Here is a 12,591-nt window from a genome sequence, read left to right as displayed (position 1 = left end):
CTTATATACTTAATATTATATATTAAATATATTTTTATTCAATTAAATTAAGATAAGTAAATTTTAATACATTAATATTAATAATATTAATTACAATAATTTATTATAAAATAAATAATATATTAAATATTCACATATTTTAATTTAATTGAAAATAAATATTTTTAATATATAAGATTAAGTATATAAATTTTTTTAATAGATTATATACATACTCTATTCAATCTATTTTATATGATAGAGGCAAATTTTCTTAATTTTATTTATAAAGCATGTTATTAATTTTTTATTATAAATTTTCTTGGCACATTATTAATATATATATATATATTTAATATGAATAAATTTATTAAATTTTTAAAGAGGATTAACAAATTTTAACATTTTTTAATTTTGATTAAATATATTAAAAATAATTTATAAATATAAGATTGAGAGTACGTTGATAAAAAAAAGACTAAGAGTAATGGAAAAGATTTTTAACAAGCATAAAGAATAGATTTATTTATATAAAAATATTTTTAACGGCTGACATTTTATTGAGATAGATAAGAATTGCTTAAAATTTAATTTAATTTTGGTCTGGAGTTTGATAAAGATTGAAGAGGCGCCCTCATTGAGTCAGGGAAACTTTTTCTAATTCCATATTTAATTTAATATATAAATATAAGAATTTAAAAAGGCACATCATCCAAAAAAAAAAATTGAAAAGGCACTTGGAAAAAGACAAAAGGGCAAAAAAAAAAAAAACGAACCGCCATAGCCTGAACCGGCTATAAACAAAAATCAAACCCTAGGAGTTATTAGCGCCGCTCTTCTCCTCCACGTCGTCGTCGTCTTCTTCTGCTTCTTCTCAACAACCTTCATCTTCTTCGTCTCTGAAAATTCTCCCCCCCCTCTCTCTGTCTCTTTCTTTCGGTTTTTCTCTTCGCACCTTTTCTCTTTAGATCTGCTCAGTTCCTGAGCTTTTTCTAAGTTGTTGTTTCGGAATCGACATGGTGGTGAATGAAAGGCCGTCGAAGAGGATGAAGAGGAGAGTATCAGCCGATCTTTACGATTTTCTCACTTTTCCGGCCGCCGGTGACCGCTGCTGCGACGATGTAGTCGGCGGCGGTCAGCCGTTTCGGAAAGCCGTTCAGCGGTTTCTTACTAATTATGCGATGGTCACGTATCCCCCGTCGTTGTTTTCGTCGTTGATGACGTGGCAGATTTTGTTTCGGATCGGAGGACTCGTCGATGGGTCCGATCTGTCGCCGGCGATTGTCACCCTTGACATTGTGGAGGAAGACGTAACTCGATCTCGATCCTCAGTCTACTGTGATCAGTGCCGAGTTGTTGGTGAGTCGACTCACCGAGTCCATATGTCCGAGTTAAAAAGGGATCTGCCCCAGCTGAGCAGATTCTTAATTAATTGTTGTGATACGGAAACCGAACCATGTTACTGTGTTAGATATTTAGTAGCGAACTAGAGATTTTACGTTGAGCACGAGTATGTGACCGAACCTCACCGAGTAACGAGTTCGTCGACTGGCCGATCGATGCATGTGAAATGAAATTTAAAATAAAATGATAAAAATTGTTTTATTGTATTTTTAATTTTTTTAATTTATCTTTATATAATTATTAAATAATAATTATTTTAACCATTATTATGAATTTTCAATTATTAAATAATAATTACTTAAGTCTTAAGGTAAGAACTGAGTGGGATATGTGTGGCTATTATTCTGAGATTGACTTTTCTTCTGTGACTTTTTTGTTGGCAAAAAATCAAAAGGATGGAGCGGCCATCCGGTATGCCGAAAGCGATATCACGTCATTATCCGAGCATCAAGTAATCGCATGGATGCATATGAAAGACCTTGTTCGTTATGTGGGAAATCTACCCAACTTTCGGAACCAAGGTGAGCTTGAATACTATTCCGTTGTTAGCTTTTTAGCGAAAACAGAGTCTTCTTTCCAAGTCTTCAGAGTCTTTTTGAGCTTTTTGAAAATAAACGAGTCTTATTGCGAAAGATGCTTATTCTGTTGAGTTTGGCTTTAGAATGCTTCTTGAAGCCCCGCCGTGTTGCAAATATTCTTATCTGAGAAAGGGATCCATGTCTCTGTAATTAATATTTTGTAATTTGTAGCTCCTTTTCAAGCTTTGGCTTGCCATTGCTGATTTTTTTAAAAAGAAAAAGAAAATAAAAAAAACGAGTGTTGTTTGTATATTTGTTTTTTGGGATTCTTGTTTTACGTATCTGGAAATATTGAACGTGGCAGGTGTAAATGGTGCGACACTGTCATCACTGTTGATGATCTTGAGGATTGGGTGTATAGTCAAATTGAAGATAACACTCATGTTCTGCACGGGATTGTCCATTCCAATGGTTATGGCCATTTGATGACTCTTAATGGAAGAGAGGGTGGTTCAAGCCTTCTCTCTGGTTCTGACATAATGGGTTTCTGGGACAGGCTTTGTGTTGCACTTGCTGTTAGGTTTGCATCCTCCGTCTCTAACAGCACATATTTTTCGATTCACTGTCTTGTTTTTCAGTAAAGAATCTGATTATGAAAAGAAATGAACAGGAAGGTTAGTGTGATGGATTTGTCGAAGAAGTTTGGGATGGAATACCGATTGCTTCATGCAATCACCAATGGCTGTTCTTGGTATGGGAATTGGGGTTATGAATTTGGGACTGGTAGCTATGCTCTCACTCAAGACTCGTACCAAAAAGCAGTGAATACCCTGTCAAGCATGCCCCTATCGGATTTATTATTCCAGGATCGTGGTCCCCGAAGCCGCCTGCAGTGTGTTATTTCTCTTTACCAGTCTTTGGCGGATACTGAACTGTTAACTATCAAAGATCTATTCTCCTTTTTGGCGAGCTTAATTCGTGAGTTCCACAAGCCTTTGACCACAAGAACATCGGATGCTGAAACTTGCAATGTGTTGTGTGCCTGGACAAGCAATGATGTTGAAGCTGTGCAACAGGCTTTGATCAAGGTACTGCTTGCATCGGCTACCTCTAGTGGGGCCAAATGGGTTACAAGACGAGCTCTCAAGGGTGCATTAAGTAGGGGTGTTGCATCTCCAGAGCTTCTAGATTACAGTCTGAAACATCTAGGGGGAAAGTTAGCTGCCTTCGGTATGGTAGTTAAGTCAAGATGCAATCCCGCATCTAGTGCTGTGGAGTTCAGGTAAAGATTGTAATTGTATTTGTCCTGCTTTTGTTAGTCGCTTTTGCATACAATTACTAATACTTTTCATCTATCTTGAACGATCAGGCTTGAACCCTTGAATGTCATGGAAAATGAAGTTAATGCAAATTCAGGTTACCCATCAAAAGAACAAGTGATTGCCGATTTGAAATTCCTGTTTGATTCCATTATTCATCCTGAAAGGATGGTGAGCTACAAACCTAAAATTATGAGGAAGCGGGTGGCTGATTCGGCCAGGAAGCTCCTCGACTGCAAGCAGTTCATGAAGGATTACAAGCCTGATAAGATGGTCGGTGAACAAACGCCTCCTTGTATTAGGCTGTGGTGTCATGTGGAGCTTTCAGATCAGCCAAAAGATGATCCAACCCCACCTCCAGAATTAATCTTGCTACACCTAAATGCCACTGTAGCTGATCTCAAGAAGGAGGCGACCGATGCTTTTCAAGAAGTGTATGCCATGTACAAGAGGTTTCAAGCCGAGGAACTTCTGGAATATGGATCTATCAAGGACAATCTCACTGTAAAGCTCCTGCTTGGAACTAGTGGGTCTGTCCGAATTTTAGGTAAATGCCCTGCAAAACATGGGCTAAACCGATTCCGAATGGAGAGAGGAACAGAGACGTGGAAAGTTGATTGCACATGTGGGGCTAAGGACGATGATGGGGAGAAAATGTTAGCATGTGATACTTGTGGTGTTTGGCAGCATACCAGGTGTGCTGGAATCGATAGCTCTATTGCTGTTCCTTCCAAATTCGTATGCATGAGGTGCATCAAATCATACCGCAAGGAAGCTAAGAAACTGCCAAACCTTGATGAACCAAAAAACTTGACCGTTGACGGACCAAGAACAAGAATCCACTCTGTTGAACCAAAAAATTTGACCGTTAATGGACCAAGAATCTACCCTGTTGATGAACCCAGAATCCACCCTATGGATGGAGCGAAAATCCACCATGCGGACGATGAAGCAAACGCAGCTTGTAAACTGAACAACTCTGTTGATGAAGCAAGAACCCCCAGTAAAGCAAAATCTTCATGCAGGCGTGAAGTGGTGGCAACCGACAGTCCTGCAGTTGCTTGCAACCTGGCTCTGAATTTTGGTGTGCGCTGAGTGTATAGTATGTTTGTATCTGTATAGTGTTAGGTTAGGTCTCTTTAAATGTGTTGTCATGTATATGGAGTTGTTACTTTGTTATTAAGCCTCTGGCTTTAGCTTTAACTTGTGCCAGTCTAGGTGGACTTAAAAAAAAAAAAATTGGAAGTATATGCTTAAGTTAACATTATGTAATCCATCAGCAGCCTTGTGATGTTTTAAATACAAATACAATGATCTCTACTAATTCTCATCCTTTGCCTGTGATATTTCTTTGGTGGTTTCTTTATCCTCAATAATTGGCTTTGGTGCAAGCATGCTACCAGTTCCTTGTGATTCAAGATGACGGAGGATTGGTTCTTTCTCTGATGTTGAAAGGTTGCTGATAGCTCTGCAGAGAGTTGTGTACTTGGCAACGACATCCTTGTAGAGAATTAGTAATCTGTCCACATCTTTCAATGTCATCTCTTCGCTCTTTGCCTCCAAATAAGGATATTCCGATCCGTGTAGTGGCATAGCTGCAATATTAAGGTGTTACAAGTAACACAAAGTGAGGAATATGAATACACTGTAACACAAGTTCATAATTAACTTGACAAGTAACACAGTGAGGAATATAAACAGACACTGCAACACAAGTGCATAATTAACTGCACAATTAGGGCCAAAATATATATATATATATATATATTTAAACTCACACCATATTAATGACTGATATTCCAAAATCACTATGGAAGCTTGTATTCTTCAAAATCTGATGGATCCCTGATATCATGTATTTAAAGAGACAGAATAAAGGTGAATGCAAAGATCAAGTAGACTCCATTCGTATTTCTACTAAGGTATTGAAAACCAAATCACTAGTTCAAGAGTTAACAATCAAAACTGTAATCAAACCATTATCACATAGTTATAAACAAAACATTTTATTAAACCTGTCTTAACCAGTCAAGACAATGATTTAACCATTACCAGTACAATCGAGCAGGTATTCATTCTACGATTTCTATTGTGATATTGCTTTTTGCTAAATGCATGTTACATTGCTGTATAGATAGTTGGGTGACAGCCATGTCATGCTTGATAATATATATTGACAAAAAAGGTCAAACTAACCTGTTATAGAGCTGCCATGGATTTTCTTTGAAGGACTGCACTCGGTCTCCTCATGTTGGTTCGTCTGGTTTGCTTGTGTATCTTGAGAGGTTCCGCTAGTGACTTTTGTAATCAATTTTGCAGCTTGCATGCTCTCCTCAAATTTGATTTCATCCATTGAAAGCGATGTAGCATTTAAATCAACTATAAATGACTTGGCTGACACGAGATTTGTGAAATAATATTCAGGCTCTGACATGAGCTTTGCTTGCCTTCGATACAATTGGATGAATCTAAGGTTTGATTGCAATTGAGGAGGATTTGCCTGATATATCAGATAAAAAAATCTCTAAATTATTCATATTCAGCCATCTCAAACAATTTAAAACAATAATATTTTTACAAGCCATAGAAACAAAATAGAAAGACATAATGTTAGAGGACCCCATATTAAAATTTGATGGAACCTAACTCAAAAAGCAATTCCAAACCTATAACAAAATATAAGAATTGACGGGGGACTGAAATGGCAACCACAAGAGGACAGTAAGATTGTTACAAATTGTTTGATTGTTTTGCCAGAGTATGATATTGTTACTTTATTATCTTGATATATCATTCTTTTCCGTTTTCAACGGAATCTATGTATTTAGCTATTTATTTTTCACATCAATCAATGAAGAAAGCAAGCACAAAGTGCTGTGATAGTCCCTACAAAACTATGCATATTATCTCAGAAAGTGGTTACAACTAGGTATGTGTTTGAAGAAAAGAGCTTTGAACTGGTTTTAAAAGGAAGGAAATAAGGCAGCCAGGGCACTCAAGAGTTGTGAGTTTCAAGGTCTTGATTGATTACTTTCATCAATCCCAACTAGAAGGATATGACATGTTGATGCCCCTCAAGCAAGAAGGATAAGATAGCAAAAACACACAGCATTTTGAGTAGCTGAGAATCTCTCTTGAAAGATTCTACTTTTGCTGCAGTACTAAAAGGAGCTTTTCAGAATGGGTTGAAGCAAGAAATCTAGGCTGAGTTGAGGATGACCAGAGCCAAAACGCAACAGGAATTGATGGAACACAGAGGATGGTTGAGAGAAACATGATCAAAAATTTTTGATTGGGGCAAAAATGGGATGAATCACCCGGGCAAGACACCAGAAGAGAAGAGTCCAAGGCCAACAGTGTCACAAAATCATCAACAACCAAGAGTGTAGGTAATTTCAAGAGGCTACATTGGCAGAGATAAAAGAAAGTTGGGACAATGTCTCAAAATTGAGGAAGTTGGACCCAGCAACAAGTGCAACTACAAAAAAATTTGCAGGTAAGTAAGTAGAGAAAAGATGGATAAGGGGAAGAGGATATCCAAGAGGTAGATGATGGATTTCAAGAGAAAGCGAGAGATAATAATGGATTTTTACACAAAGTTCAGTGTGCATTACTGATAATCACAACATGAAGGATAAAGCATGAAGCATAAGAGGGAACTGAAGAAAAGAGGTAATCATATTTGTTTGATAGTGGAGCCTCAAATAATTTTGTATCCACTGCTTTGAGAAGAAATAAGTTACTGCCAGCACAAGGTGCAAGTGAAAACACCAAGGCAAAGAGGAAAGGCGATAAAGTAAAGGGAAACCAACTATGCATTGGCCTTACTTTAAAAAAAAAAAAAAATACAAGGCCACGGCAAACAACTGTGCAAAAGAACAAGATCAATACATTTCAGTAATCAAAATATCCTTGCACCCTAGAGGTGGAGAGAACAGGCCCTTACTAGTTACTCCATGTATGCAAACTGAGCAAGTAACCGAAGGCTATTTATTATTCTCTCTCTCTCTCTCTCTCTCTCTCTCATATTTTAACTTTTTTTAGGGGCAATGAATGACTCAAATCCTAGGTAGAAGTGAGGGTAAATTGGGGACAACTTCACTACGAATATTGGAGCAAGAAAGATGGTGTATTTGAAGAGCGCTCTAATACTTTATTGTCTAGTATAAATTAAAATTAACACAGTAAGAAAAGGGAGTCACGGCTTTTAAATAGAATTTAAGATGGTCCAGTCACGAACAAGGAACAATGCTGATCAGCATAGGAGGGGAGTCTATTTTGAGGTAGAGGAATATGCATATCTCAAATTAAAACCTTAGAGATTGATGATCTTAGCTAAAAAGCTCAAAGATAAATGAAGCCTCAAGTGCTAGGGCATAGAAGGGAATGTCTATATGCCTGTCTTGAAGAAAACTCTTGCATACGCAAAGGGTTTCTTATATCATATCTAAAGTGGAGGATTTACAATACAATATGGCCATCTCGTTGAATTTCACAATACTTTATTAACTCTTCTCACAAGTTCGCATTACTTATAATTTTTTTAATATGTATATGATATATGATGGGCTAAAACATTTTCAATCTGCTCACGAGTTCAGGTCAACTGGAGGCCCACCTTGACATTAATTATCTAAAAGCGACACCCTCAAATTGAAGCTAAACTTTCACTAAGGCACTTTTCCTATATGCTCTTCAGTTCCTTGTCGTGATAATGATCAAACAAAATTTTAAAAAAGTGACAAACATGGGCAACATAACTAAAAAAAGTTAGGAATCTAATAACTAGAAGAATGGCTTATTACCAAGGGTAGCTTGCCTTGATTGTAACGTATATAAGCACAGGGAGAAATTCATCTGCCCCAGCTGGCACATGATTTTCAGTCATTGCTGCATTGAGCAGAAGATTGTTGATGACCCTACAACAATTCATTATACTCGACAGCTTTTCACGAGGAGCTTTGAAAGTGTTGATTTTCTGCAATTCTTTCTCTGCAAGCTGAACGTAAAGGGAAAACAGATAATTAATTTCTCAAAAAAAAAAAAATCAGTCTCACTTTCTGTAAATAATCCAAGTTGAGGAAAGGGAAAAAACTAAAGGCCTTGGATGAAAAACAAGAGAAAGAAATTTAAAAGATCCATTTACCATTAAATACTAGAGGGCATGTACCACACCATCAACACTAAGCACAGTAATTAAATTTGACACTTCAAACTCTGCTCTAAATAATTGTGGTTAAATAGTTTTAGGTTTCAATATTTTTAGAGTCAATCTATGCCAATAGAAAAAATTGATCCTTGCAATTCCACCAATTCTACCAAATCTCAGTGATGGGCAAATGTCCAGTACTCAAACTATTGGCAAACTTCCCAAACAGAAATGATTTTGTTCCATGCCATTGCTATCACACAAATCCAGAGATTTGTCCTTACCGTATCAAAATAGCAGCCACGTTCTGCTTAGATGAATTTCAGCCTAGTTGCAAGAGCACCGCCAATTCAAGAAGTTATGGAAAGTGTACTCATTAGGTCAGTAGTTTCAAGAGTTGGCACTAAATTATGTCTTAACGCTTCTCTTTTAGCCTAAATTATGTCTTAACGCTTCTCTTTTAGCTTTTTCAATCCCAATCAATTGTCATTTTCTTAGCCATCAGAGGCCCTTACTTAGCCATAAGAAAAATTTCAGCTACTCTAATGCTGCCCAAGAGAGCCAGCAAGTCCAAAAGTAAAAGATCAGCCACCTTTCCTAAATAAGATTGACAATTTTTTATTCACTAATTTTTTAATGATAAACCCATTTTTTGGATATTCCAAATCTAAATAAATCCTTAGCTTCAGAATCTTAAAATCAAACCATAAGCCATCCTTTGAACCCAGAAGGTCCTGAAATGGTTTTGTCTTCCCCACCTATAAGGAATTTCTTGAAGTTTAAAACAAAGTTTTTAACTTTGTTTTGAGATATTGCTTTCATATCTCAAATCAATCCTATATCATGAGCTTCGTATTTATACGGGAACAAAAGATATGGCATAAAATTAGAAAATTAAAACAAAGTTTGGTAATGGCATTAGCTTAGTTGAAATATGAAAGCAATAAGAACATTGCAAATTAGGAGAATTATTAGAAAATAGTTTGGTAATGACATAGCAAAGTTTTACAGAATAACATACTTCTTAAATTAAGCCATACCAGCCATGAAGCTTCCTTACGAAGAATTGCCGGTATGTCCAAATGTTCAGGCTTCAGAAAAGTTCGGACCAAGCATATTTTCTCTGAGATTTCATGGTCAATCTTAGCATCCTCAGGAGAAACGGCAAATGTTCTTGAAAACAGCTTAGTCATTACATATTTCTCTAAAGCCTGTTGATAGTATAAAAAACAACACAAATGTAACATTATAACATCCCCTATCATCAATATAAGTACAGGTTGCACCCTCTGAAAGTTCAAAATATCATTAAGACAGCTATTTTCAACTAATCAACTACTGATTATAACAATTCCACTTTAGGCAGCTAGATAAATTGTAATCTTGAATCTAACTATGCTCCACAGTGAATATAAACGTTTAGCAATAAATATTATTGTTCTTGCTTTAGATTTCTATGTCACCATGCCCTCATCAACCCACATGTGTTCCATTAGGAATGGAGTTCTAAGAATGGTAAACACATGATATTACCATGACCTGGCAAGGGAAAAATGTTTATTGTAATTATTGTAACTCTTTTCCGTCCACTTCAATTATAAAGATGAAGCTCCATTCAGAAATCATGCAAGCACATAAAACTGGTTCAGTTGAGTACCTCCATTGCACAATCAATCTCTTCCTCAGTGGCACCCGTCCATAATGGATGTTCTCTAATTGCAGCTTCCATTATCAAGTAAAACTCTTGCACTCTTTTCCCATCATTTTCAGGGTTGGGTGGGTAAAATGAAAATGACACAATAAAACTGGGGGAAAAATCATTAAGGAGTTACAACATGCAGCACAAAGAGAACAAAAAGTTTGACAAATGCAAAGAAATGCATGGCAATAGACATGTATATCATAAAGAACGAACAAATTAAATCCCTAATTCAAAAATGAATCAGGACCCAAAAAAAAAAAAAATTAGTCATCAGAACCATATATATTGTTTGTCATGCTATATTTCTATCAGATGGTCTTTGGGTAATGACATTGAAATTCAAAATTTACGCGACATCAGGTGTGTAGGTGAGTGGCGGACATCCCAAGTCCTGGAGAACTTGAAGACCTATTTAAAATATTTTGGGTATGAAACACATGGAAAATTCCAGAATTCCATGTTCGGTACGCAACAGTGGATTCTAGGAATGAACTCAACCCAATGATCTTGAATTATCTAATTATCTTGTATCAATATATCTTATAATATGATTTCTAAGTATTTTAGAAACACATGCCCACAAAACAATTGCAATCAAATATCAACGTGTTCTATGTGCTGCCAAACTACGCTGATCACTTGAACATAAAACTAGCTGCACCTTTCTAATGCGTTCAAGTTGCCAAGAATCTATCTATTCCTTCAAGTTGTAACCGGAATTATTTGGCAACATCTTAGGGCATAAAACAATAAGCTACTCATAGACAGGAAAAAACAATGCACCACCCATTGGCAACAATTAGGGCAAAACACAACAAAGACAACCACAAAGTCAGATTTTCTAAACAAACTTCAACAAACAGAACACGCAAAATTGCGCACAGAATTCGCAAAGCCAAATGCGATATATGATATCGAGCCCGAAAGAAAGGAAAAACAAAAGAAAAGGGTCATTCACCTTTTGATGGATCGGACAAGATTGACGGAAGCGGGGTTTCGCATACGATCGAGAAAATCAAAGAAAGAGAGGGATTGCGAAGATATTGATGTGTCCATGGAATCAAATGCTGGACCCAGTTGAATTGAAGGAGAAAGAGCAACATATTAGAGTGAGACCAATGGAGAGGCCTAGGCAATACGGAGAAGAACATTAGGTATGGCGCATAACCCACCAGTCCAACGTATTTATTCATACATAAACTGGTAGTTCGATCCTAAACCCGCAAGATGTGTACACGTGGCATGTTGGTTCCCTCCCGGTTTTTTTTTTTTTAATTTCACACTAGTTCTACAGTGCCCCTATTTTTGTGGGATTCTTCACTAATATATTTATCTCAATATTAAGGTAAGTATAAATATTAACATAACATTAGAAAATATTAGCTCAATGAAATTAAAAAATATAAATTTCATAAATTATAAATGAAATTTTTAAATATTTTAAAATATGGCCCATTTATAAAATTAATTAAATATATATTTTTTTAATCCTCAAAATAAATTTATTATTAAAATAGAATATATATAATTTAACTAATCATTTTTATTATCAAAAATCGTATTGTGCTAGCTCCCTCTCTAATTTATCATCATTGAATTTTTTTTATATTTTTTGATTTAATTTTTTTGGATCATCATATTCATATCTTATACAGAGTGCTTTTCTTCATCAAAATTTTTTATCTGATTTACTTGGATCACCATCTTCTTCACATATATTTTCCTCTCTCCCCCTCTATTTTTCAAGATATTATAAAGAGGACATTAGACATTGAAAATGATACTCTATTACTGATTTGTGACACAACATCATTGATATATAATTGTATATTAATGATAAACAAATTGGTAATTTTTCGTTGATATGGCTTATATATTAGTAATATTTACTAATATACTATTATAGATCAACATAACCAGATAATCAAATATAAACTTGTTTATAATTGATATACAGTCGTATATCAATGATGTAATATCGTAGATCAGTAATACAAAAAACGTATAATCATTTACCCAAAACAAATCAAACATATTCTACAAAAAAAAAAATTAAACTCCTAACTTACCACATGAATCAAATACCTAAATTAATAAAATAAAAACTCATAAATCTATAGCTCTCTTTCCTCGTTGGCATGCTCTGTTCTGACAACCACCGTCGATGTATCTCACCTTGCGTTTGTCTCTCGCTGTCGTGATTGTAACTCACTCACACTGCTCTACTATCTCACGTTCGTCTCTCTCACATCAAGTTCTATCTTCTCTCTCACATTTGTTTCTCTCAATCCAGGAATTTCTTGCGTTTTGAATCCCTTGATATTTGAAAAAAAAAGCAAATATTAAAATGAATAGTTTTATAAATTAATTATAATCTAAATATTAAAATGATCATTTTTAAAATTTAAGAAATGATAGACTATTTCTTTTACTTAGTCTTATAATATGGGCTATATGTGCCCCTTATTATTATTATTATTATTATTATTATTATTATTATTATTATTATAATTTATAAAA

At 35.3% G+C, this 12,591-nt stretch overlaps 2 protein-coding genes across 2 annotated transcripts; one reads left to right on the top strand and one right to left on the bottom strand.

The window, feature by feature from the left end:
• Window positions 1-796: 796 nt before the first annotated feature.
• On the top strand, window positions 797-4,544 carry LOC129315349 (PHD finger protein At1g33420). Its single transcript, XM_054958986.1, has 5 exons — window positions 797-1,338; window positions 1,778-1,904; window positions 2,266-2,481; window positions 2,572-3,183; window positions 3,271-4,544. Exons 1-5 carry the CDS (start codon window positions 996-998, stop codon window positions 4,313-4,315), a joined length of 2,343 nt encoding a protein of 780 aa, XP_054814961.1. The 5' UTR covers window positions 797-995; the 3' UTR covers window positions 4,316-4,544.
• On the bottom strand, window positions 4,445-11,211 carry LOC129315351 (vacuolar protein sorting-associated protein 9A-like). The gene is made up of 6 exons (XM_054958987.1): window positions 11,030-11,211; window positions 10,027-10,174; window positions 9,410-9,580; window positions 8,040-8,219; window positions 5,417-5,720; window positions 4,445-4,815 (listed from the first exon to the last, which is right to left on the bottom strand). Exons 1-6 carry the CDS (start codon window positions 11,125-11,127, stop codon window positions 4,541-4,543), a joined length of 1,176 nt encoding a protein of 391 aa, XP_054814962.1. The 5' UTR covers window positions 11,128-11,211; the 3' UTR covers window positions 4,445-4,540.
• Window positions 11,212-12,591: the final 1,380 nt, after the last annotated feature.

Source organism: Prosopis cineraria, unplaced genomic scaffold, assembly GCF_029017545.1.
Source record: "Prosopis cineraria cultivar Desert tree isolate PC_DT_omini unplaced genomic scaffold, ASM2901754v1 PC7, whole genome shotgun sequence".
Taxonomy (NCBI): Eukaryota; Viridiplantae; Streptophyta; class Magnoliopsida; order Fabales; family Fabaceae; genus Prosopis; species Prosopis cineraria.
Note: the sequence above shows the minus strand (reverse complement) of the source record. Positions and strands in the feature narration are given on the sequence as shown.

Coding starts and splice junctions, on each gene's coding strand:
- LOC129315349 (XM_054958986.1), top strand. CDS start 996: ATGGTGGTGAATGAAAGGCCGTCGAAGAGGATGAAGAGGAGAGTATCA. Junction 1,339..1,777: donor TGATCAGTGCCGAGTTGTTG/GTGAGTCGACTC, acceptor AAAAATCAAAAG/GATGGAGCGGCCATCCGGTA. Junction 1,905..2,265: donor ACCCAACTTTCGGAACCAAG/GTGAGCTTGAAT, acceptor TGAACGTGGCAG/GTGTAAATGGTGCGACACTG.
- LOC129315351 (XM_054958987.1), bottom strand. CDS start 11,127: ATGGACACATCAATATCTTCGCAATCCCTCTCTTTCTTTGATTTTCTC. Junction 10,175..11,029: donor CTTGTCCGATCCATCAAAAG/GTGAATGACCCT, acceptor TTTTTCCCCCAG/TTTTATTGTGTCATTTTCAT. Junction 9,581..10,026: donor AGATTGATTGTGCAATGGAG/GTACTCAACTGA, acceptor TACTATCAACAG/GCTTTAGAGAAATATGTAAT.